At 53.0% G+C, this 25,611-nt stretch overlaps 1 protein-coding gene across 2 annotated transcripts; it reads left to right on the forward strand.

The window, feature by feature from the left end:
* The first annotated feature begins 2,834 nt into the window (after nucleotides 1-2,834).
* On the forward strand, nucleotides 2,835-24,599 carry Ttc22 (tetratricopeptide repeat domain 22). Of its 2 annotated transcripts, XR_002476363.2 has the most exons (8): nucleotides 2,835-4,021; nucleotides 18,324-18,379; nucleotides 18,562-18,677; nucleotides 19,830-19,948; nucleotides 20,419-20,580; nucleotides 22,081-22,233; nucleotides 22,551-23,186; nucleotides 24,337-24,599. XR_002476363.2 is itself a non-coding variant. In XM_021635265.2 (7 exons), the coding sequence occupies exons 1-7, from the start codon at nucleotides 3,245-3,247 to the stop codon at nucleotides 23,085-23,087; spliced, it is 1,920 nt and encodes a 639-aa protein (XP_021490940.2). In that variant the 5' UTR covers nucleotides 2,835-3,244; the 3' UTR covers nucleotides 23,088-23,783. The 2 variants fall into 2 exon arrangements, 1 of the variants encoding a protein (XP_021490940.2); XM_021635265.2 differs by lacking the exon at nucleotides 24,337-24,599 and having other exon boundaries at nucleotides 22,551-23,783.
* The last annotated feature ends 1,012 nt before the right edge of the window (nucleotides 24,600-25,611 follow it).

Genomic DNA, 25,611 nt, shown 5'->3' on the forward strand with positions numbered 1-25,611 from the left:
TATCTCCAGGCTCCTGAAAGGATTAAATGAACTACTTTAGGTGGATGAGCTCAATAGGGACACTCCTAGCCCTTGGAAAGGGCCTCTGGGAGGCCCACAGAAAGGGCCTCTTTTGTTTACTCCAGACACAGTACTTAACATACAGCAGACATGCAGGAAATATCTGCTAAGTGATGAATGAATGAATGCAGTCCAATTTGGCAGTTACCCATAAATTTGAAGCCTGCTTTTGCTGTTTCCTAGCTGGTGACTCTAGACAAGGCATGCTCATGGGGCTTCCATTTCCCCACCTGGGACAGGACATATGACTGGAGTTCCTTTGGAGAGCCACACCGAAGTGTCACAGAGTGTGGCTGTTCTCACACTAGGCGGGAGCCCCTTCTTCCAGCCTGGGCCTCCTTAGGCACTCCTCGTGGGGTGGCACAGATCTGCCTGTAGCTGCTCGTGTCTTATCTTCTACAGTGATCCTCTCGGGGTGCAGGACAGCTTGAAGGAATGGTGGAGGGTACAAGCCAAGGGACAGGGGCCAGAGTCTGGCTGCAAGACGAGCCAGAGTGGGCCAGGATGGGTCAGCTCTGTCCTGAGGCCACCTGCCCTGCACAGTCCAGCCCCTTCCCGTAATAGAAGCGTCCTCGAATGGCCAACTTAAACCACTCTCTTTCATTATGCATGAAAGAAAGCTAAGACTCAAACAGAATAAACTGTCCTGGCCACATCTCGTAAAGCATGTGGCCACACAGCCCAACCCAGGACTCAACACTTGAGAGATCTATAGCTGTTAAGGTCTGACCTACCCGGAGTAGGTCAGGGCAGTCAAGCCGTGCTTCTCAGCCAGCATGGAGACTGCGCAGGGGCTTTCGCCACTTCCTTTAGCTCTTCTCTCTTGCCACCTCTTTCCCATACTCTTGTGAGCTCCAGTTATGGGCAGCTCTGGCCCTGGAGCACACCCCCAGTTGCATTGAAAAACTTCTGGCCTTTTCAAACTTCCCCAGCTCCCGAGACACCCAGGCCCACCGGCTCGCTCCCTTCCCTCTCAACTCCTGCTCATAGTCGTAGAGTTGGCTCAAAAGTCTAGCCCACCCACCAGGACGGTTCATATGGACAAAATGAGGGAAAATGACGTGTGTTAACGAGGATGTAAAGACACCGGAAATTCTGTGCTTTGTGGATGGGGAAATAACAGTGGTTCTGCTGCTTTGGAACAGTACAGTGGCTCCTCACAGAATTACAACATGACCCAGCAACTCTAAACCCGAACACATACACACACATAACATAGCCCTACTTGTAGCAGCACTGTTCGCAATAACCATCACCCACATATATACCATGGTAAATGATGGGCAAGGAGTAACAGATGCAGACAGTGCTGGCCATGGGACATTGCTCCTTCTTAAAAGGGGGGGAAGGATCCCCAGCAATGGCATACCCTGTAATCCCAGCACTTCGGAGCCTGAGGCAGTAGGAGAGTTCCAGACCAGCCAGGGCTACGTGAATATGAAGCCAACCCGGACTACATAGAGGCCCTGTGTGAAAAAGTAAAATAAAGCAAAAAGTTCAAAAATAAGGGAAATTCTTACTCATGCCACATCGTGGATGAAACTTGAAGCCATTGTGCTGAATGATAAGCCAGACATGAAAGAACAAATGTTGTTTTACCTGCATGAAGTGTTACAGTATTCAAATAAGTGGAGTGGCCGTTACTAGGCGCTTGAGGATGGGGAGTGGGGGCTGGGGGGTGAGTGGAAACTGAGATGTAATCCTATCTATTTCCATCACTGAGCTGCATTTCCTACCCTTCTAAAAATTATTTTGAAGTGGGGTCTCACATGTTGTCAGGCCGATCGGATGGGCCCTGAGCTGGCAATGCCCCTGTCGCAGCCTCCTGATATTAAGACACGAGCCAGCACTTCTGGTGGGAGTTATTGTTTAAGCAGCTGCGGAGGAGTTTCAGTCTGAGGAGACGAAAAGGTTTCAGAATTGGACGGTGGCGACGTTTCCACAGTAATGTGAACGCGCTTCATGCCGGTAGGCTGCAAGCTTAAAGTGCCTGCATGCGGCGGTGTGCCCAAAGGGCGGCGCCAGACTGAGCTGTGTGATCGCGAGGCCAGCCTGGTGCATCTAGTGAGTCCCAGGCCGGATCCACATAGGGCCGCCAAGACACGCGTGTGCCCCCACCACACAGACACACACAGTAAAAACATCTGTTAAAGGTCAAAATGCAAATGTCTGTATTCACTGTTTACCAACACAATCTGAAAAAAACAAAATTAGAAAACTAAGTTCTCAGGCAATCCCTCCCTGATACTCCCAAAACAGTGAGAGGCTGCTTCATCTCATTATTGACAGCAACCTATGGTAAGTTTTGTATTAGAAATCATTAAATAATTATTTTAAATCTAAAACTAGTAGGTGAAAAAATAGCACCCAGATGTTTTGATTTGAAAATAGCACTTGCTGAAGCGCTATTTTTTTTTTTTTTTTCCTCAAATTCACTTAGCGGCTCCATTTTCTCTTGTGAAAAGGCTGGTCTTCGGAGGAGGCTGAGGGTGGCAAGAGCCGCAGACAAAAGATGAGTGAGGAAGAGTGCAAGGTACAGACGGCTGGAAAGCTAGTCTACAGGGAACTCTGCCTCGCCGCAGTCCGTCCTGCACTCTAGAAGCCTGATGAGCGCTGCAATCTGAGAGGGAGGTGGCGTAGAGCAAGAAAACAGGAGGCAGGGAGCAGGACCGTCCTGGCGCCAATCCGGAGAAGGATAGTCAAAGCAGCTATTCATCCGTTTCACCTGTTACCTCCCTGGCCCTCGGAGGAGGAAACCTGGGTGTAAGGGATTGTGCTTTATCAGGGATGCAGAAACAAAAGTAGACCTAGCACTTGCCGGGCAGGGGAGAGCCGGAACATTCCATCGAGCGGCCAGATGCACACTTGGCCAGAGAAAGACTAGAGGGCGGAGGCCTGCTGTGTTCGGCGGAAGAGCGCTGGACCGCAAGGGAGCACTAGGGTGAGGGAGACTTGCACAGCAGGAAGGGCCTCCTCTGACAGCTCCGTGTGGAGGGCGGAGCAGTGCCAATGGAGGAAGGACCTGGCCGGCCTGGGCACCCTGAGGTTCCAGGTCTCCTTGGGTATGCCCTGGTTCTGTGACCTTGGCCAAGCGCCTTTCTCTTCCGAGCCTGTTTCTTCAGTCTGCTGAGTCGTTAAAACCTGCCTTTGCCACTCACGGAGTTCCTGGGCCTCGCGTTTGGCAATGCACCACACCTGTTTTTCAGGCACACCTGCTTGTGCAATGCTGATGTCTAGCAGCGAAAGCGGAAACACCCACAGGGCGAGCCCTTGGCTGGCTCTGGGAGCCACCCACTTGCGAGAGGTGCCCGGGACCGTCGTGTGTGCGGGGCTCCCTCCGAGGCCGCTCCATCCACTGTGCTTGGGAGCTGGGGGAGGGCAGGACGGCCCAGGGCCAGCCATGGCGGAGCCCGAGGCTGGGGACCTGGAGACTCTCATCGACCAACTGGACTACCTGCCCGGCCACTTCCACCTGGAGATGCAGCTCAACTTCGAGCCGCGTTCCCCGGCTCAGCTGCGCGCCCGGGACCTGAAGCTCCAGCTGGAGGGTCTGCGGCAGGAGCTGGGACTAGTGGCCACCCCGCAGCTGCCTGCTGTGCGTCACCTCCTGGGAACCTTTTCCTTCTACCTGGAGAAGCTGGATGAGGCCCGCGAGCGTTTCCTGGAGGTGGCCCGCGAGGACCCCGGCAACCTCAACGCCTGGGCCAATCTGGTACAGGTCTACGGGCAGCTGGGCCAGGAGGACGAGGAGGAGGCGTGCGCCGCGCGGCTGGCGAGCCTCATGGGCCTGGCAGGGGACCCCGAGGATTCTGGGGACCTCCGTCTCCGCGCCGCCCGCTGCCTGGCGGAGCAGGGATACGCACATGGCTTCGACGTGGGCTGTGCCAGCCCGGAGGAGCACTCTCAGGTGCTGGAGGCGGGCATCGCACTCTACGACAAAGCGCTGAGCTACGCGCAGCAGGTGGGTGCTGGGAGGGCTGCAGGCATCGATTTCCTCTGCTGGGGTGCGTTCTTGGCTGCTGCCTACCTAAGCTCTCTGTTTCTGCGCTGAGGCGAACCCAACCAGGCTAACTCATCCCTTCTCCCTCCTCTGCTGTTGTCAGTCATATGCCACAACTAAAAAGAGGCACGACCGAACACCAAAAGACTTGTCAGATTTTTCTTCCTCCTCTCTCCCCTCATCCACCTGTCCATTTAGACCCCAGATTTTGTCAGCTCCATTGCCTCGGCTTCTAAGATCTTCCCTCTCCTCCCCAGCCTTCTTTTGCCAGCCCAGCCTCCCCTGAAACTTCTTTCCTGAACTTTGGGGTCGCTCTCCAGCCCTCCTCTCCTGCCCCATGCTTCACACAGCCGCTGACGCAGCTGCTGCACCTCACTGCCATGTCCTCAGTCCAGCCCCCTCCCCACTGGCTGGCAGAATGGCTTCTAGCGGTCAGTGACATCTGAGCCCCTCCTCCAGGCTTTCACTAAGTCCCACATCCCCTCACTCTATCCCCCCCCCCCGTGGGCGGGCTCCTTACAGCGTTCTTCCTGTGTCTCCTCTGCCTCTTCCTGGGGTACCTCCTGATCCTGTGGCCTGCATAGCCCCCTGTAGCTTTCAGATTTGTCTCAAAAATTCCCCTTCCAAGGAAGCCTCCATGATTCCAAGCTGGTCACAGCATCCCCAGAGCTGTCCCCCAAGCCTGTCCCTCCCGCTCAGCGGCAACAGTTTCAGGAGCAGGGAAAACAGCGTTCATCGGATTTCTCACTGTAAACCGGCGTGGCCGGCACACAGTGACACTCACAGGTGCTGGCACTAAATAGATGCTATTATGCTTGTCATCTGTCGTGCAGATCAAGGGTCCTGAGTTCAGCAGTCTATTCAGTAAGCACATCTGAGTGAGCAGCCTGTGAGTCTCGAATCTAGGTGTGGTTCTAACCAGTGCTGGGGACAATGGTGTCCTCTGAAGGTCTGCCTGACTGGGGCCTTCCACAGCCGCACCAGTTCACACTCAGTAGAGTCTAGTCCCTAGCTGGCTGTTGATACTTTTTGTTGTACTCTGTCTCTTAGAAACAAGTCGCTGGATGCAACCTATGCTGCAGGGGAGGGGGTTACGCAGGTCAGAAATGCCAGCAGGTGGGCTCCCTGGGGAGGGCATTCTGGAGGCCTCCCCGTCACTGAGGCTGATGAAAGAGGGATGTGGGAAAACATTCCCTTGAGAGCAGCGGTTCTGGCCTCCATTCACAAAGCCTTCACACACATACATCCCGAGTGTCTTTTTCGAGAAAGCATACAGGTTCTTCAAGGAGAAGTGTTAGAATGACAAACGCTGCAAGGCCACGTTGGAGGGCGTGGATCTAAGGATAACAGTGCAGGGTAGAGGTCAAGAGGGGACTTAGGCTGAAAGAGCCCAGGTTCAAGGCCCAGCTCCGTGAGATGTCCACAACAATCAGCTGGTACCAGACTCTCCAAGTGCCCTTTCCCTCTTGGTGAAATGAGATAATGATGGCAAGTGTGTCATAGGCCTTCTCATCAGTATAATGGTGGCACCATTTGTTTGATGACATAATTAAGAGTCAATGTTTCTGAAGTCCCTAGAAAGGGCCTTCTCAGAGACAGCCATAGGGGATCCTCCATTTCCTACAGAGGTTCCTCCACCCACAAGCTACGAATAGCTGTGGACATGACTGTGAGCCGGGAGACAGCTACCAAGGTCCCTTTCTAGCCTCAGGAGGTGCTAGGGGTGGGGGACAGAGCTTCCTAGAAGAGGTTAGTGAGGGAGGCAAAGATTTAGGAGTGGCAGGCAGACAGGCCTGCTCTTCCCTGTCTGTATAATCACCACAGGTCACAGTCGCCACTGCCCAGCCAATGGTCAGCCAGAGGATGGAATGCTTGGAGGTTGTTGCTTTGGGGAGCTGCCTCTCAGTTCTGTGCAGAGCAGCTGTGGCAGGGGAGAGGTAGGGTTTGCCCCCCTGCCAATGGGGCATGCTGGAGCTCGTGAAGCGTCTGGTACTGTGTACATGCTCAATAAATAGGACAGCGGTGATGATTCCAGCAGGCAGAGTCAGGGACTTGGGCTGTTACCGTTTTACTGTGTGGCTTCAACAAGCTTTGTTGGAGGTTGGTCTGATGCGTGTTACTGGCCCTCAAGCTCTGGTTACACCCATCCTTGATTTGTAAACCTGCCTAAGACATACCTGATTGGTTGATTAAATGGCCTATACCTGGGTGGGGCAGGATGGGGTAGGCGTGGCTAAGGTTCCCCTGGCTTCTGGGATGAGAGAATCATGGGAGACAGACTGATGCAGAGAGAAAGGAGGAGGACAACAATGGGTTATCGAGGAGAAGGAACATGTGGGACTGGAGAAGGACTCCAGTGATGGCGTGGAAAGGCCCAGATGACAAAGAAAAGCAAGTACCGTGGGATTATGGATGAAAGGTGGTCCAGATGAGGATGGTTAAGGCAGATGGCATTGGATGGGGGAGATGGATGGTGAGGATATTGAGACAGCGTACGTGAAATACCTGCCGGGCCCAAGGTAAATTAGACAATTATAAAGCTAACAGGTGTCTGTGTCTTATTAATGGGCTAGCAGGTTAGATTATACTGCTGTGATAATCTTAGGGCTAATAATAAATGTTATATAGCCCAACAGCCATTTTTAAAATTTACTACAACAAAGCTTCTGTCTCTGGCCTCCGTGCAGAGGTCACAGATGCCAGCACTGAGCTCTGGGTCTCTGCCGGAGATGTACTGTAATCGTCCTGTCAAGTAATAGAGAGACCTGGGGATGCCAAACAGGTGGTTGCTGAATTTCTCCTCATTTATCCAGTCCCCACATTGAGCCAGGCATGGTGACACATTCCTTTAATCCCAACACTTGGGGAAGCAGAGGCAGGTGGATCTCTATGAGTTTGAGGCCAGCCTGGTCTACACAGTGAGTCCAGGACAGCCAAGGTACACATAGAAAGCTTGTCTTGAAAAAAAAAAAAAAAGTCCCCACATTAAGAAGCCCCTGAACAACAGAAAAGCAAACATTACTTCCTTCGCTAGTCACCTTTCTCTGTGAGCAGAAGCCAAGGGAACAATTTAGACATGTCCCCCAGAGAACTGAGGTTGCGGGCCCACGGCACGGGACAGTCTAAGTATGAACACCAGTGAGCACACATTCTGAGACAAAACCAGTTCCCCAGGGCCTGACCATGGACACAGACTTCAGTGGCACATGGGGGCCCAATGTTGGCATCATCAGCGACCTGGGAAATCCAGGTCCTGCGGAATAGAGAAGCAGTAAGCAAATTCTGGAGAAGTAATGCCTTCCAGCAGAAAGGGCTGGTGGAGCCTTCTGGAAGAGGCACTTCCTGCTGCCTGTAGAGGCCCTGCAGCAGGAGCCTCCAGGGCATAAGGACTGCAGAGAGAGTTGGCCTGGGGCCGGAGACTAGGGCCTGAGGAGGCAGCCCGAAGCTCTGTAGAGATCACATGACGATTCAAGAGCTACCGACGTGGGCTCTGAAATTGGGCCCCACTTTCCTCTTCAGCCACATTTCCCCTGACTGTGTCCATCCTCGTCACATCAAGTCCCAGGCGGCTTTATCCCTCCCCGTGTAAGACTGCCCTCTGCCTAGAAAGCAAATGCATCCATCAGAGCCTAGCCGCACACACCTGCTCCTGGGAGCCTCCTCATGTAGCTGCCCCCTCTGGGCACCTCCCAGCTTCCTCTTACATCGGAACCCTGGGATGCAGTTGAGAGACCAGGAGCTAAGGCGAAGCTAGCAGCTTGCCTGAGGGTACTGAGCTGGTGAGTGGGAGCTGAATAGTCCCATTCTAACTTGCCTGAAGCCCTTTGCTTTCCTCTGGGATCAGAGAAGGAAGGCAGAGGGAGACCCCTCCAGAGCGCTCAGAAATCTGGGATGCGGAGTGCTGAGAGAGCTCGGGTAGGCCAGTCACCATTTGCTGGGGAGATCGCTGAAGGCAGAAGGTGGAGGCGCTCAGGGTGGGAAGCAGGAGGAAGGACTCCCCAGCTGTAAGAGTTAGCAGTGGAGGTGGGCAGTGGCCATCAAAGCTCATGCAGTGCAGTGTGGGAGGGTGGTGGGGGTGGGTGGTACAGAGCTACCTGTTGGGAGGGGCTACACAGACAGGGCAGGAAGAGCCAGGAACTCCTCAAGGCCAGGGGACAAATGACTGCTGGTGAGCAGTGGCTGCTTGTCTTCTAACTCCTACTACAAAGAAAGCAGTGTGAAAGTGTGAGGCTGCTCATTCTCCTTGTAAATGTTGTATGTGTGTGTGTGTCTTTGGGATGTCTGGTCTCGGCTCTTCATTCCCTTTTGGGAGGTTTGGGGTTGCGGTACTGGGGATGGGATCCAGGTCTTGCTACACTACACCCGAATTCTGTCCGCACACCACACACAGAGACACAGACACACACATACAGTACACACACACACACACACACACACACTCTCTCTCTCTCTCTCACAGAGAGACAGAGGGACACAGGGAGACCGGCAGAGGGAAAAGGAGAGAAAAAGAGACAGACTGATTATCAGTGGTTCCTGGTCACGAACTCAAGGTTCCATGGGCATTAGCACAAAGTTGCCAGGCAGTGGTGGTTCACACCTGCACTCAGGAGGTAAAGGCAGGCAGATCTCTGAATTCAAGGCCAGCCTGGTCTATAGAGTGAGTTCCAGGACAGCCAGGGCTATACAAAGAAACCCTCTCTCTAAGCCAAAACAAAACAAAACAAAACAAAACAGAACAGAACAAAAAGCATAAAATTTGTCTTTAGACCAGTGGTTTTCAACCTTCCTAAGGCTGTGAACTTTTAGTACAGTTCCTCAGGTTATGATGACCTCCCCCAGCCATAAAATTATTTCCATTGCCACTTTCTAACTGTAATTTTGATACTGTTATGAATCACAATGTAAATATCTGTGTTTTCTGATGGTCTTAGACAACTCCTGTGAGGGTCTCGACCCACTGCTCTTGATAGATCCAGAGAAGATTCTGCCTCCAGTCACAGGTGGCTGCAGTCTCAGAGCCTCGGCTTCTGCCACATGAGATCCCAACACGGCTGTCCCAGCATTGCTGGGAAGGGGACAGGGACAGGAAAGCACCAGATGGGATGCAGATTGGTATCCTGTGCAGTTGTTCCCCGAACCTCGGGCCCCAGCATGCACTGTGCTCGGCTCTGGACCAGACAGCATCTGTGGAGGGAATTCTGCCTTGTCCTTCAGGGGACAAGGCCCCTGTCTCATCCTGCCTTTGTTACCGGCCCCCAGCAGAGGCTATCGAAGACCTGAACACCTGAGCAGGAGTCCTTTGACTATTTTTAAAAATAATTTATTTCATTTTTTTAAAATTTTATTTTATGTGCATTAGTGTGAAGATGTCAGATCTCTTGGGAGTGGAGTTACAGACAGTTGTGAGCTGCCATGTGGGTGCTGGGAATTGAACCCCGGTCCTCTGGAAGAGCAGCCAGTGCTTTTCACCACTGAGCCATCTCTTCAGCCCCTTGTGATTATTGTTAATTTTGTTTTGTCTTGTTTTGTTTTGTTTTGTTTTGTTTTGTTTGAGACAGGGTTTCCCTGTGTGTAGCCTTGGCTGTCCTAGACTCACTTTGTAGAGCAGGCTGGCTTTAAGCTCACAGAGATCTGCCTGCCTCTGCCTCCTGAGTGCTGGCATTAAAGATATGTGCTACCACCAATTACATATTTAATTGAGTTGAATAGCTCAATTTTAAGTCTTTAAAAAAAATCTGTTTTTTAAGTAAACTTTAAAAAAACTTACATCAGAACTTTTCTATTTCTCCTGAAAAAAAAAATATCCCCAGTCACTCAGTAATTTTATTTTTATTCCCTTTTCCTAAAATACTGGGGGCTTAATGCATATACTTGAGCATTCATACATGCACAGACACGGGCACTCATATGTATACACACCCACATGTGCACTCACACGTGAGCACATACATGCGTGTTCACACTGTTGCTAAAACTTCTTCTCTTGGGGAGACAATAACAATGTCCCCTTTCTAAGGTTCCAGTGACAACGCAAGGTCCAATCCCACCAAAGTTCACCGTGGGGAGCCGATGAGTTTATCAGGCTTATTTACCAAGCGACGGGTGAGGGCTGAGGGGTTACAGGAAGGAGCACTGGGAAGTCTGAACTTCCCAGTGAAGTGAATGATGACTCCCTTCTGGCTGTGTGGCGGGAGTCCCCTTTCCCGCCCAAATCCTCCAGCCTCCCATGTGCAATTAGGACAGAACTGCCTACAACTGGTCGAGGGGTAGCTGGATTACCCAGATTGTGGGTCCCATGACTCTCTCTGCCCCTTCTAAGAGGGAAGGTGAAAGGCCCGACGCCGCTGAGCTTTTCTGAGCAGGTCAGAAGGACTCCTGAAGACGGTGGTCGCTTTGCTTGGAGGGTGGCCCTGCACAACACGTGCCTGCCGATATAAAAGCAGATTCACACGTGAACACACATGAACACTCACTTGCACACATGCATGCCCACACAAGGGCCCACATGTGCCCATGTTCATATACTCACCCACAGCCCCTCCCCCACCCCTCTCAGCCGGCCTTGGTAACCCTAAGACCCACTCCAAACCCCAGCCTGGGGGCTGTCTGAGCTTGGAACTTCGCCTTCATTAGCATTTTGGCCTGACTCACACCTCACAGACCCACTGCCGGCCAGGCACCTGTTTCCCCTCACACACACACACACACACACACACACACACACACACGGCCCAGCAGGCCCCAGGGGAGAAGCAAGCTTCCAGGGGGGACCCAGCGCACTCACATCATTTGGATTTCACCATCAGGGATGCCTTGGGCCAGCGTCACGCACAGAGCGGGCATTCCATCTTTCATGCTCAGCGGGGTTGGAGGGGGCCCTCAGTCAGCAACCCCAGGATTCCTGTGTGTACATGGGTGCAATGGGGCACACACACACACCTCTGTTCAGCCAGGAACAGAGGAGGATGAAGCCAGACCACAGGCTGCTGAGCTGGGCACGGCCCATGCCTGCGATTTTTCTCTGTCACCTCACTTGATCCCCTAGAAATGCTGGCAGTAAAGCGCTATCAACACCCCTCCACACACGAGGGGGCAGAGGCTCCAAGAGGTGCAGACTTGCCCAAGGGCACACAGCCGTGAGTGACAGGCTGGGACCAAAGGCAGGTGCTTGGGCTCAGGGCACAAGGTTCCTGCCTCAGAATCGCGATGTCCTTGGGTCCCCTCGCCTTTGCTACTCATTGCTTCTGGGGCTGCTGCTACCTTCTCTCCCCACTTACCTGGTAACTTTGAGGGCTGGGTCTCCACGGTCGCATAGATACAAGACCCCAGAGGTTAGTTGCTTTTAGCATCAACTGTGCCTGACAGAAGAAATAATCACCATGGGGTGCTACACAGTAGAGCCCCTGGGGAGCTGAGGAGAGCCAGGCCCACTGTTCTTACCTAAGAAGTCACAAGATTTCCTCAGGCCCACAGCCACTACGGACCTTGGAGTCTGCCTTGGATCCACAACAATGTGGTTCCTCAAGGTGCAGTCAGTGTGGGCACCACACGAGGCAAAGACAACCCACCGGGCCTGCAGAAGGGACTGACTAAGGGACCACAGGGAGCTGCAGTTGATCAGCTCAGAGCTTGAAGTCCGGGTGAACTCTCTAGGGGACCTAAGATGACGATACTCACTTCCAAGGCACGGCACTCAGTTCCCAAACATCTTCCACCAGCCCATTTGCTAACCCCCACCCCCACCCCCAAGAAGCATCTTAGGCAGGCAGGAAGTTCACAGACACAGAGACTGGCTCGGTGACCTCCTGGGATCCCTGGTTGGAGGGGGTTGGGGGGCCTCAAACTTCTGTTATTCCACACACGCCATGAGGCAGGTAAATGAGAACCCTGTCACCCACAGCGGGGCGGGAAGAACCTCTCCCTGTCCCGTGCTGTCTATGTCACCACTGAAGACATTCCGGTTGTGCTAGAAGGACACATTCCTAGGCAGGCCTGACACCTCTGCAGTGTCAGCCCTCACAAGGTCACAGATGGGGTTGAAAGACCGGTTTCTGGAGGGAGGCAGATCAGGACCTGCATCCTGGCCCTCCTGCCTGGACTGTGGGCTTGAGCTGTGGCTGGTAGGCTGTTTTCTAATCCAGATGAGAAAAGAGACTATATCTTTCCAAGGCAGCTGAAAGGCCGGAAACTTCCTCCTTCACATCAGGAGAGCATTAGTCAGGGCTCAGGGCCCTCCCTGGAATGGGAAGAGTAGCTGCCAGGGCAAAGTTCACCTTGCCAGGTATAAATACTTTCTTAGAACCTGATTGACCATCCTGTCCAATCAGAGGCTTATAGCTCTGTAAGCTGAAGATCTTTAAAAATCACCATGCTTCCAAAGTCCCTGTCTCTGAACCCCCGAGGCACGGCCAAGGACATGCCTGAGTTAACACAAACCTGCCCTGCCGGGTCACCTGCCTGTGTCCCTTACCCCACGGGCCACAGAAGCAAGATCTTCAGGCTTCCTGGAGGATGACAGTTCTGATCCTTTGGCCCACTGAGAAAGGATACACCTGTCAGCCCACTTTCACTCCACCCTCTCTGTCAGTCCAGCCAGTGGCTTTCAAACTCGGCCCAGTGGAGAGGGATGTAAGCACACAGCCTCCCGGGCCACACCTCTAGAAACCACAGAGGAGTGAGTCACAAGTTTGCATTACTGGTGGCTCGCACAGTAACCCTGGTACACCCGGACTGAGGCAGGAGCATTGCCACAAGTTTGAAGCCAAACCTAGGCTACAGTATGAAACCCTGTCTCAAAATATAAACAATAACCAACCAACCAACCAAAAACAACTAAATGTCTTAGTTGGGGTTTCTATTGCTTCGATGAGACACCATGACCAAAAAAAGCAAGTTTGGGGAGGAAAGGTTTATTTGGCTTACACTTCCACAGTATTCTTCATTATCAAAGGAAACCAGGACGGGAACCTAAACGGGGCAGGAACCGGGAGGCGAGAGCTGATGCGGACGCCATGGGGACAAGGTGCTACCTATTGGTTTGACGGTCAGTGTAACAAATAGCGAGGGTTGTGTGCGGTGCTGCGCCCCTGTAAATCCTCGAAGGGGGTAGAGGCAGGGTGACTTCACGCTTTAGATTTCACGGCCCGGGGTGTGCAGTGAGAACCTCTCTCATTAAACAGGATGGTGGCAGCGGCGTCGGGGGAAGGCAAAGCATCTCAGTCCAGGCTTTCCTGTGGCTTTGGGGACACTATCTTGCCAAAACAGGGCATACCCCATCTGATGGTAATTAATCCCTCTTTCCCTTCCCTGCAGGACATCCTGAGGTCCTAAGCTGAGCTGTGTTTTGCGAATGGTAGCCACTGTTTAAACCCTAGCTCATGGAGGTTAGATCTTGTGGGAAGAATGAACTTGAAGTCAGAGGCGGCCTGAAAGAGCAGGTGAAGACTGCCATCTCCGTGGCTTTCTGCCTGCTGTCCCGGTCTCAGTAGGATGTACAAAATGACGAGTGAGGTCGCGGCTGATGCTCAGGGAGCCCCTCAGAGCTCATCTCTCACCCCCACCTGCAGCTAGCCTCGGGCCTCATGCGCTTCCTTGCTGAGATTCCGCCCCAGGATGGAGGCGGCTGGCCCCCCTCAGACCCCCAGGACACTGATGACGACTCAGCATGGGGTGTATCACGCAGAGCCCATACCAGGCAGTCCCAGAAACTCCTTCCACACTGCTCTCAGCCTTGGCCTCCTCCCAGGCTGCCTAAACCCCCAGCCCCTGCGAGCTGGGAACCCTTGCCTGCCCGCTGAGGTTCCACAGCAAGAGAGAGGCGGGGGAACCCTCCTTTCTGCTCCTTTCTGCGGGAGCACACCAGCAGCCACAGGCCTGTTTAATTTAATGCACTTGCCAGGTTGCCCCTGGTAACAGCTTCAGCTGCTACTTCGGAAACGGCCAGGATTTTTAAAGACACAGGCTATTTTCAGGCTGGCATTGCGCTGCAGAGGGAGCGTCCACTGACCCCATCTGTAACCCAGAAGCCCGCCTGAAGCCTGCAGCCTGACGCCTACTCACAAGTGTGATCTGCTTAGGGGCTACATTTGAGATTTGTCACGTGTGTCACTCAGATAGCTGCATTTTTTGAGTCAGTTTAGTCTCCAAATATGGAGGGTGAGGAGAGGAGGGCCAGGAAGCGCTGCTCCTGCAATTCAGGGACAGCGCCACCAGGCGGCGATATTCCTTCCACAGTGAAAACCATAAGCCGGCTCTCAATTTGAGGATGTTAGCAATGTGCAGAGCCAGGGACCGGGGGTGGGGGGTGGGAGTGGGGCGCCGGCTTGGAAACCGTGATGCTAACCCCCGCGGAACTCTGGGTAAACCATTCCACCTCTCTGGTGCCCCGGGAGACTGATAACAGTGTTATGGAAAAGGCCGGAGGTTAGGACCGTGGAGGAATGACTTTAACTCCTAGCTCTCTCGTTCACTAACCATGTGGTTTGGGCGAATAATTTAACGTCTTTGGACCTGAACGCCGATGAAAGGAGTGTCTGCACAGCAAGAAGGGCCCTGCCCAAAGGCAGTGACTCGGGCAGGTGTAAGAGTACACGCCTGTTATGTAAGCACAAAGCTACCCTGGGCTACACTGCAAATCCCCACTAGGCTGTCTCAAAGCAAAACAAAACAAAACAGAATTGACAGCACACCCAACACCAGGAGTAAGAGAGGTGCCTGTAGCCCTAGAGAAGGGGGAATAGGGTATGGTGGGGTGTCTTCAGGGCCCCAAAGGGATTGCACACACGACAAAGCAGCCCCAGGCCAGTCCATACCAGGGGAGATGGAATGAGTGTTTAGCCTGGGAGGGCCCTGCCCACACAGGACCCCAAGAAGCACAGCACTAGGCTCTGTAAAAGGAAATTTTATTTGACTGTTTCAATTGTTGTCTGGAAGGATTACTGCCTCCTGTTAACCTAGGCCTAGTCCTGGAAGCTTCTTGGCTCTGTGCAGTCTAACCTAGGCCTAGAACGTTTTCAGCCTCTGAGACTTACTGCTGAAGAAGCTCACCCTTTCTTGTTCTTAAGTGAGCTCTGGGCTGGCTGGTTCAAGTCAGCTGTTCTGGCTCAAACTCCTCTCCCAACTAACTTAATCTGACTTTTCTCTCAGCCTCTGAATTGCTCTGGTTAGTCCAGCAATCTGCTCTAATCTCCTGGCTTTTTCCCATTCTCTGGCCCATTCAGTCTTCACCTGAGTTCTCTATTATTGTCCTGGTTAAAACAAAACAAAAAACTGCCTCCTCTCTCTCTCTCTCATTGCCTCTTAAGTAGCTTTCCTTTCCTCTCTCTTCTTGTGAGAGTTGGATATATCCTGTTCTGTCAAGTCTTTCTCTGCTTTGTCACTGTTTCTGCCACTCAGTTAGACATCACTTTTAAACACGGGTGCTTCCTTCTACAGACTAACTTTACCTTCAGTGTTTGGGATTAAAAGGCAGGTACCACCATACCTGGATCTCATTTCTTTACTCTACACCAGGCTGGCCTTGAACTCAGATCTGCATGCCTCTATTTCCTGGATTAAAGGTGTGTTTATATTCAAGCTGGATCACACAGGCCTAGAAGATCTTTGGATGTGATCTCTTGCCAGAAGAGCCATGTTCTAAATTAAAATTCCTCTACAGTCCTCCCTGCTCTTAAGGATGCAGCCCCTAACCACTCATCCCTAGGGCCACCCAGTTAGGCCACTCAGGCATGTGAGCTATTCAGCCTCTGCTCTGCTCATTCCAACCTAGAATAATTCTATCATGTCTTGTGTAGTCCCCAACTCTTGTCAGAAGCGTGGAAGGAAGTGTGGGGCCTCCTCCCTCCATGACCTGGGTTAATCAATCACAAGGCATGCCTGTGGCCAGAGGTCACACTAACAAGGCGGCCCAAGGCAGCAGGAGCTGCTCATGGGCGAGTCTTTGACCAGTGTGACCCAGAAAAGATGCTCTATAAATCTGAGTCCTCTCTTCCTTCCAAGGTCTGTGTAGGGACAACAGATAGGTGAGCTACCACCGTTTCCCTGCTTTGTGCTTTGGGAAATGTTCCCAGTTTCTCGAGGATGCCCCAGAACCTTTGGGGCCTGCCTCTCTGTCCTCAGTTCCGTCCTAGCCAAAGCCCCAGGGTTCACGTTCCCGCCTAGTTTAACCCACTGAGGTGTTCTGAATAGAAAAGCACACATGGGGGCTTGTCCAGCCAGCTCCAGCCCCTGCTATGGCTCCCCACTGCCTTACAGATGGGCGTTAAGTTCTAAGCCTAGTTTCCCAATGTTAAGCCTAAACCCAATGTTTCCCATTGGCTCCCAAACTCCTCAGGCTAGGGTTTCTAACCCCTGGTCATATGCAAACCCGACACACCACATTTCTGAACTTCAGCCCAAGAAGGCCAGTCCTGGGATAGTTTTTAATCCATATACCCCTCTAGGTGGCTCCCTTTCTCCTTGAGGACCCTGTTTTAGTGCCTCTTCTCCAGAAAGCCTTGGAGAAAATCCTGGGTTGGGGAGGACTCCTCCAGGGTCCTATGGCCCCTGAATCCCTTGTGTATTTACATCTGGCTTTCCTGCCAGGCCAAAGCCCTTCACCATGGGGGCCCACCTTCCCTCTGTCTTCACTGCCCAGCTTTGGACCACACAGAAGGTGGGAGGGGAAAAAAGCTCAGAAATACATCAGGCCTCTGGAGCTCATGTTTCCTGTCCCCGTCCCAATAAGCTGTCATACCGCTCTGGAGCTCAGATGCATGAGGTCTCCTTCACCACACACACACACACACACACACACACACACACACAATTTACCCAAGATCCCGTTCACCGGCTCCCTCCACCTCACTCACACACACAATGTTCTCTCTCTCTCTCTCACGTCCCTATGCATCTTCTCAAGCCAATCTCCTTCCTGCCAGATACCTTAGTCCCTGCTCCATACATCTGCTAAAGACCCAGCTTGAAAACATATCCTCTAGCTGGGCAGTAATGGTGCACACCTTTAACCCCAGCACTTAGGAGTCAGAGGCAGGTAGATCTCTGAGTTTGAAGCCAGCCTACAAACTCTTGAGTTCCAGGACAGCAGGAACAGGCAAGGGTTATACAGAGAAAGCCTGCCTCAAAAAACAAAAGAAAGAAAGAAGGAAGGAAGGGAGGGAGGGAGGGAGGGAGGGAGGGAGGGAGGGACAAGACCTCTGAAGGCTGAGAGCAACGTCATCCTGCTGTAATTGGCTGCATCACTCTCAGGGCCTTGATCAGACTTTGCTCCTCCCCCAGGGTCTGACCGTCTAGCATGGTGGCCAGAGCATGAACTATGGAACTAAACAATGCCCCAGCTATGATATCCTGGGCAAGTCACTTCACCTCTCTGCGCCTCAGTGAATTTATCTGTAACGTAGGGATAAGTTGAGTCCTAAGTTTGCTGTGAGATCCAGGCAATGGGCATGAGAACCTTGGCACACATGTGAGGCCTATACATACCCAGGTCTGTTCTTGTTGCCGGCTTGTTCAACTGTCATTCGAGGCCACATTCCCACATCACCTAAGGGGTGTTCAGAAATGCTGGCTGATTTGAAAGTTGCTGGAGCAAGCGAGTGTGTGGGGAGTGAGGTGAGTGAGCTCCTGAGCTGAGAAGGCAGAAGAGAGAACATGGAGGGAGGGGCCAGAGCCAGAGGCAGAGCTGCCGATATGCACTGGGGATTTTATTGGTTTTCATTAAAATTCCTTCCCAAGGCAGGAGGAGCTACTCCCCTAAATGTGTGGTATAAATATTTTATCTGGTGCCCAAGTCAGTCTAAATGCACAGTAAGGCTGGCAAGAATAATAATGAGAAAATATTCTGGGAGGCCGGGTAAGGTTGGTGAGGCTCTGAGCCTCATGGACTCACTTCAGGAGTGAAAGGCTTTCTCAGGAAGGTAGAGGTGAGGAAAGTGCCAGAGGAGAGAAGGAAAAGTGGTGAGAAGGGAGAACCCAGCTGAGCAGAGCCCCAGGCTGGGGAACCAGAGGAGGGCGGGGTTATCTGGGGAAGGAAAACCATGTTCCCCACCTGCTCTGTATGGCTAATCTCAAATGCCCTTTGGTCAGAGGAGGAAAGCAGTTTGCCTGAGGCTGCCCAGCCAGGCACTGCCACCAGGGCTGCTGAAGGCCACAGGCCTCCCTGCTGTACCTGTTCCCTCAAGTTCAAGCTCACAAGCATGAGGACTTGTACACAGCAGCCTGAGCATCTCAGTAAGCACCACACAGCACGCCCGTCTTTGCTTCCTAGATCCCAGCAGAGGAGAAAAGGAGCTGGTACTTCACCATGGCAACGCTCTTCTTGAGGTCAGGCCTGGGAATGGAGATGGACTGGGGATGGAGGGAAGGGGTGTGGCCTGGAAGCCTGGCGGAAGATGGAGCAGAGGTGGGAAAGCTTTCCTCTGGCAAGGAGCCTGTGGGTACCATGGCAGCACTCCATGGGTGGCTGGGAGGGACACACAGGGGTCACAACCCCCTCTTGTTCACAGGCTGGATGGCATTTTCCTGGAGATGGGCAGTGAGGAACAAAGGAGACTGCCAGCCTTCAACCGTACCCTGGCCTTGCTCCGGGAAGTCCTCAAGTCCTCAGACTCCAGACACCAAGGTGGGAACTGCAGGCAGCGTTGAAGAGTGGCCTCTGTCCTGCTGTCTTGCATCTGTAGTTCTGTCTGCCCCTGGCCCTTTCTTTTTGCCTCACCCTGGCTTTATCTTATAGTCATGTTTATCCAAGGAAGCCCAGGCTGCTTGTCCAGTACATAAAGCCATTGCAGAGCATAGCAGCTCCAGGTGTGATGCCAGCCAGACTGTGTGGTCCCGGCACTGAGTGCCATGTGAAAGAGTACACAGAAGGCTTGGACGCTGTCGGCAAAACAATTTACCAACATGGAAATGGGCAAAGAGAGAATGTATTGGAAATACACTTCATGGAAACAGCAGGGAAGCGAACAGAAAAATCAGCCACTAAGGGAGAGGATTTTGCCTATAGCAGTTGAGGGGGGTTACTGAGCCATTTTTGTGGGGACCCCATCTGGGTGGAGAGGTGGCATGTCTTGTCATCTCGTGCAGTAGTGACCTCTACAGTAAGTTGTTTTTCCTGGAAGTGGCCATTTGTGTGAGAAGCTCTGGGGTCCTTGGGGATTAGACATCATGGGCTCCAGGGGCTGTGGCTAGACTAAAAACATTTGCCTCTAGAGTCAGGAACCTGAGGCAGAAAGGCCCAGAGTGCTGAGCTAGCCTGTGCTACCTGGCAAGACTGTCACAAAACAAAACAGAAAACCCACCAAACAGCTGGGCAGTGGTGGCGCACACCTCTAATCCCAGCGCTGGGGAGGCAGAGGCAGGTAGATCTCTGTGAGTTCGAGGCCAGCCTGGTCTACAGAGTGAGTTCCAGGATAGCCAGGGTGAAAACAGAGAAACCCTGTCTCAAAAAACCAAAAACCAAACCAAACCAAACAAACAAACAAAACCCACAGAACAGGCATGACATGGACCCATATCTTGGATTGTGTAGCATGTGTCCCCACAACCTCCAGCTCTGGTTAGGGAAGAGAGGTATGGGAGGCAGGTGAGTCATTCGTTCTAAAGGCCAACCAGCAATCACAGGGGCTGTACCCCCAGGAGGCCCCAAGAACTATATCCCTGAAATGACCTCTCCCGAGTGAGCACTGGAATGTGTCTTGCCACATCCTCCCTCTACAATGCTCCTGCTCTCCCTGCCCCCACTACTCCCTAAAGACCCTCTCTTGCCCTCCCCCAGCTCTGGGCTGGTGCTACGTTGGCATGCTGCTGGAGAGGAAGGATACCTTCTCTACCACCCCCATGGGCGTCCACGAATGCGGGTACTCAGGGACGGATCCCCTGGACTGCTTTGGCAAGGTATGTATGCGTCCTGGGTACCCCTGCTTTGCAGACTGGGTCTTCCAGGTCCCCCCCCAAGGGCCCTCCGCTTCTCTGGATTAACCCCACTGTGTGACTCACCTGGAAAAGAACCTACTCCAGCCCTCCATCTCTGTCCTCTCCTCACCCAAAGCAAGCGTGCCCCCTTCTATACCTGTTCTGTTCTCCCCAGCTACACTGGCCCACACCCATCCCCCTAGTCCCCCTGGGGGCCTGTATCCACACCATTGCCTTGGCTGTGTTTCCTCCCTCTCATCCCCAGTGGTTTAGGGGAGAGAATGGATTTGCTGGGCCCTCCTTACTGGCTCTGCTCTCAGGCCATGTGCCTCTGAGACAAGCCCCTCAGAACAGGTAGCAATCGGCCCGAACGTTGGCAGGGAGAGATTGGCCCAGCTAGACACCCCGTGAGTATGAGGAGGGAGAGACTGACTCTGACCCTACCTTCTTAGGCCATTGAGATCGCCAAGAACCAGCCTCCCATCCTGAATCGCCTGGCTAAAATCTTCCACTTCCTAGGAAAGCAGGATATGGCCATTGGAACCTGCAACATGGCCCTGGATGTACTTAGAGACCCACAGCTCAACTGGCAGGCATACTGCACCAGAGCCAAGGTGAGCCAGCCTGCAGCCCCACCTCATCCTGCCATCAGCCACAAGAGGCCAAAGGTCAAGGGCGAAGATCCTGGAATCTTCATGGAGCTTGGGGGTCATCTAGACACTTGACAGTACCTGCCCTTTGAGCTAAGAGAGTTAAGTTTGGTGCTGCACGTAAACTCGGAAGCAAGCACATCCAGAGAGCTCCCTGTGACTGACCGATTGCTTTTATTAAGTCCACTGTTAGCAGCTTCACTGTCTCTCTCGAGAGCTGCACCATGCCTTCGATGCTTCTTCCGGTCACACCCCGAGGTGAGAGCTGCCTCCCTCTGCTCTCTGTGCTGGACCCAGCTCCGTCTCCAGCACCCCGCAGCACCCGGCTGTTTGAGGCCACACCTGCAGCTCTGCGTTCATTTTCCCCCTCACCTTCTTCTCTACAACCTTTCACCCGACCTGGTAGCCGAATGTGCTCCCGGTCTCCGTGGCTGCAGGAACTAAACAGAAAACCACTGTGCTACAAAATTCTTCTCATGCCGTGCTCTCGTTTAATCCTCCCGAGAGATGAGTGCCAGTGTGTGTGTGGGGGGCATGACTCGGGGAGGCAGCCCCCTTCTCAGTGGCCTGCTTTCACTCTGTGAGCATCACAGCCACGTCTCCTCCCTCCGCTCCCTGGGGCTCCAGAGGTTACACTTGCTAGACAACCAGAGCAAGAAGGAATTTGACAGAAGGGAAGGAACAGGTCAGAGTGGGAGCTTCAGCCCACTCCTGTGTCACCAGGAGCCCAGACCCAGCTAGGCTGGGATAGCTCTACCCAGCATCTTGTTGTGACTCACTTGCTCTCTCCCAGCTCACTGGCCCGGGTCTCCACCTAGAACGCTCTCATCATAGATATCCCGTTGGCTTTCTAGCTCCCTTCCTGCAGGCCTGACAGAACTTCAGCTTCTTTCAAGTGGCCTCTTACCAAAACTGTCAGACTATTTGCCAGTATTTTCTGCTCTTTCCTTTGTGTTTCCTTCTTAACACCTAATGTATTATTCGCTTTTTATTGTGCTTATTATTTCTCCCTACTAACACACAAGTCCATAAGAGCAGAGGCTCTGTTATCCTGCTTTCCACCATCTCCTCAGTGCCTGGCACATAGTAGGTTTTGTGAATTGCTAAGTTTTCAGCTTAGAACATGAAGTTTAGATGATGTGAAACTTCTTCCAGCTGATTGGGGGAGGACACTGGATGGATGGGTGGATGGATGGGTGGATGGATGGGTGGATAGATGGATGGATATGCTTACTTCATCCAGTTCCTCTAAACAGGGAGACAGGCCCAGAATGGGCAGTGGTTACCGTAGCTGGCACAGAAGTAAGACCTAAGACTCTTGGGTCCCAGCGTGGGGTGGCAGGCTCTTGCAGCCATGCAGGATGTCCCTGGTGGCTGCTGAGGAGCCACCTGGCTCTCTCATTGGATCAGAAAAGAGGCAGACGTCTTGTGTGGAGTGCTTCCTGAGTTGCCCCTCCACTGCAGGTCCGAATCAGAGCCTACGTCCATGACCTGGAACGTGCCAAGGTGGGACTCGGGGGTATGCCTGACAGGAACTACCTGGCCTGTGCCAAAGCTGACCTTGAGAAAGTGGTCAAGGTGTGCCCAGGCCTCAGGACCTACCTAGACATCGGTCAGGTAAGAGAGACAAGGGCTGCCTGGGCACTGAGGACAGAGAGGAGTAGGAGGTACCCATCCTGCCCTCTTCCTCCAGCTGCCCCGTGGGCTGGGGGCTGTAATGTGTGTACGGGGTTCGGGAGCCGCTCTCCACCGACCCGCTCTCTCTTTTCACAGTCAGTACAGACCATGATGTGCTCGGGGAAGGGCTATCAAAGGTGACCACGTCACACCTGTACACGAAAGGGCTTGTTCAAAGTCATAAGACTGGGTGTGGAGAGGCCGGGACTAGAACTCTGGTACAGGTGTCTCCTTTTCGGCTCCATCCACCCCCTTAGGTTTACTACTACATGGGCGTGGATGCCATGCGGGAGCTGCTGGCAGTGGATGAGGCGGCGCTCAACCAGGCTCTGGTCTTCCTGGCAAAGGCTGGCGAGCTGGAGCTGGGCGACACGCTGCCTGAGCTGCAGCTGCTGCGCGGCAAATGCCTGCGTGTCCAGGGTGAGGACGCCAACGCCGCAGCCTGCTTCAAGCGTGCGGTGGAGCTGGACGACGCGGGATCCAGCCACGCCGAGGGCTTCGGCTGCCTGCTGGAGGCCCTGCTGGCCCAGTGGAGCCAGGCGCAGCTAAGCGACGGCCAAGTGGGCTGGGAGGTGGACGTCTGGCTGCGCCACGCCCAGAACAAGTACCCAGCGGCGCGCCTGCGCCAGGAGCTGCAGCGCGTGTGGCGTGGCCACACCGATGAGGTCCTAGGCCTGGCCCGGGCCTTGGTAGCCCAAGGACGGCCAGCATTGGTGCGGCTGCTCTTTGAGACCATGGAGCACGAGGGTGAGGACGCTGGAGGGCTGTGCAAAAGTCAAGCATCCTCCTCCTGAGGCAGGCGATGATAACCTGAGAAGTTGCCACCCTGAAGAGGCCCCACCCTAAAGAGGCCCGCCCCCGGATAACTGGATCTAGACAGGCCAGCTGGAAAGGTGAGCGGAGCCAGAATGATTTCTGAGCAGGGCCTGTAGTTTCAGAGAAAGCTTGCAGAGCAGGCAGGAGGCCCTGCGATCATTTCCCACACCATGGGGCCAAAAATCAAAGCAGAGCCGTCACCATCACCACCACCACCGAACCCCATTCCCGGAAATTGTGAATGGGCACTTGCAGGAAAGTCTGTAGCGCAAAGGAGTCTGGGAGCAGGCATGAGAGGCCACTGGAAAACTGCTGCTGGAGGGAAAGAGTTTGACAAACATGCAGAAAAACATGCTCAAGTCTCCTGACTGAAATGATAGCTGTCACAGATGTGACTTTTTATCCCCCCCCATGCCTGAGTGACTGTCCTTGGGTTCCCAAGGGCCACACTGAAAGTTTAGCTGAGTGGATCTCATATCCTGCAGCCAGGAAAGCATGGCTACAACAGGCCAAGGTGGCACTGTCCCTGGGTGCGGGCAGGGTCCTGACTTAAACCCTGGCGCTCAGAGCTGGTTCCCACCTCTCCATCAGCTTCCAGCAGGCCTCTGCTTTCCTGCGCCTTCTTGGAAAGCTTCCCAAAGTCCTTGAAATAAAACTCATCAGAGACACCTTTACTTGGCTTCTTTGCTCTTGGGGGGGACTTATGGATGGACCCATTTGTAGTTTCCACCTGCCGCTGTTGCAAACCTTCTATAGGAACGGGAGGAAACCTAGAATCTTCCACACTTCCCATCACCATTGCAAATGTAGAAATTTGCACCCCCCCACCCCAAGCCTCTATATTAGTGGTTCTCAACCTTCCAATGCTGTGACCCTCTAATACAGTTTCTTATGTTGTGGTGACCCCCAACCACAAAATTATTTCGTTGCTACTTCACAACTGTAACCTTGCTACCGTTACAAATCGTAAGGTAAATATCTGATACGCAGGGTCTCTGATATGTGACCCCTGTGGGGGCCGTGGCCCACAAGTTGAGAACCGCTGCTCTGAATCGTAGACCGGCTGGGACCACAGGAGAGCTCACTTAACCCAAAATTCCACAGTTCTTACCAGACCCCAGGAATGCTGGTGGCACCTAATTGTGGTACTGCTTTCCCCCTGGTGGCTTACGATGGCTCACGTTTCAGGTGGTGACATTCTCTGCTTCACTCCTCTCTCCACTGCAGCAGAAGGCAGGCATGTGGTGACTCATCCGTGGAGAGCACATGACCCGGACCGATTGTCTTCCTCCTACCCTTCCCTTCTCCACCAAGACCTTGACTATGAAGTTCCTTAAAACGAGAACCCCATCTCTGCGTCACTAAACTGACAAACAAGGTTCAGCAGAACTTGGAAGTTGGTGCTATGTTTTCTTCCGTGCCTTTTCTGTTCTTTCCCTGCTCCTGTCAGGCTTAGGGGTTTTTGTTTGTTTGTTTGTTTTATGATACCTTGTTGTATATAGCTTTTCCTTTTTAAAAAAAATAATTATTGTACATGCATTGGTGTCTTCCTGCGTGTATGTCTGTGTAAGGATGTGAGATCTTGGAGTTACAGACCATTGTGAGCCGCCATGTGGGTGCTGGGAATCGAACCCCGGTCCTCTAGTAAGAGCAGAGCAGTCAGTGCTCTTAACCGCCGAGCCATCTCTCCAGCCCCCTCTTCTGGTAACCTCATCTGCATATTCACACATCGTATAACTGGCCAGCAAACACCCATTCTAATTTTCCTCGGGGTTCTCTACACTTTAACCCAAAGTCGATGAGGTAAAGAGCCCCATTTCCTAGGCTGCCCAAGAAGTGCTATGCCTAGATTAAGTGGCATTACAGCCCTCACCTCAGGGATGACACAGACATGAACAAGGTCCCAGACAGATGAAGAGTCAAGGCTGACGTAGACCGGCCTCATTCTCTGTAACCTCCCAGCCTTAGTCTTACAGATCTGTCATCTTCGGTCAGAGTTAGGCTTCCCTGGTGTCCTTCGAGCCCATTCTACCCCATCTCTGCTCCCAAACTGTCTAACCTCATGCCTTTCCACACTCAGTCATTTCTGTCCCAGGAGCTCAACTCAGAGGCAATGTCCACCAGGAAGTTCTGTCTTCTTCCATCTCTCTCGAACCCCACTTTTTTCAACATGGAGGGCTTATCATAGCTGTGTCTCACTGCAAGACATCTGTGGATGTTGTGGCCAGGACCCAGGAACCCTTGAGGTCTAGAGTTCAGCCAGAATCATGCCAACTCCCCCGTTACATAGTGGGGAACTGAGGCCCAAAGACTTGTCCAAAGTCATGCTCAAAACTGCCTCCCCATTCATGGTCTTCTCGGGAATGCTGCATTGCCAGTTTGCTTTTGTCAAATCCAAGAGAACCCCAGTTCTTCCATTTTTGTCTTTTTACTAACAAATACTTAGCTGTGGGTGTCCCCAGCAAAGAGCCATTAGGGCTCATGGCCTGAGGCAGCTTTCGC

Source organism: Meriones unguiculatus, chromosome 12, assembly GCF_030254825.1.
Source record: "Meriones unguiculatus strain TT.TT164.6M chromosome 12, Bangor_MerUng_6.1, whole genome shotgun sequence".
NCBI classification, from domain to species: domain Eukaryota; kingdom Metazoa; phylum Chordata; class Mammalia; order Rodentia; family Muridae; genus Meriones; species Meriones unguiculatus.

Excerpts from the sequence above, each read along its gene's own strand:
- Ttc22 (XM_021635265.2), top strand. The coding sequence starts at position 3,245 with ATGCACCACACCTGTTTTTCAGGCACACCTGCTTGTGCAATGCTGATG. Across the intron at positions 18,380-18,561 it reads ATGGCAACGCTCTTCTTGAG|GCTGGATGGCATTTTCCTGG; the intron begins GTCAGGCCTGGG and ends TCTTGTTCACAG. Across the intron at positions 22,234-22,550 it reads CCTACCTAGACATCGGTCAG|GTTTACTACTACATGGGCGT; the intron begins GTAAGAGAGACA and ends CCACCCCCTTAG.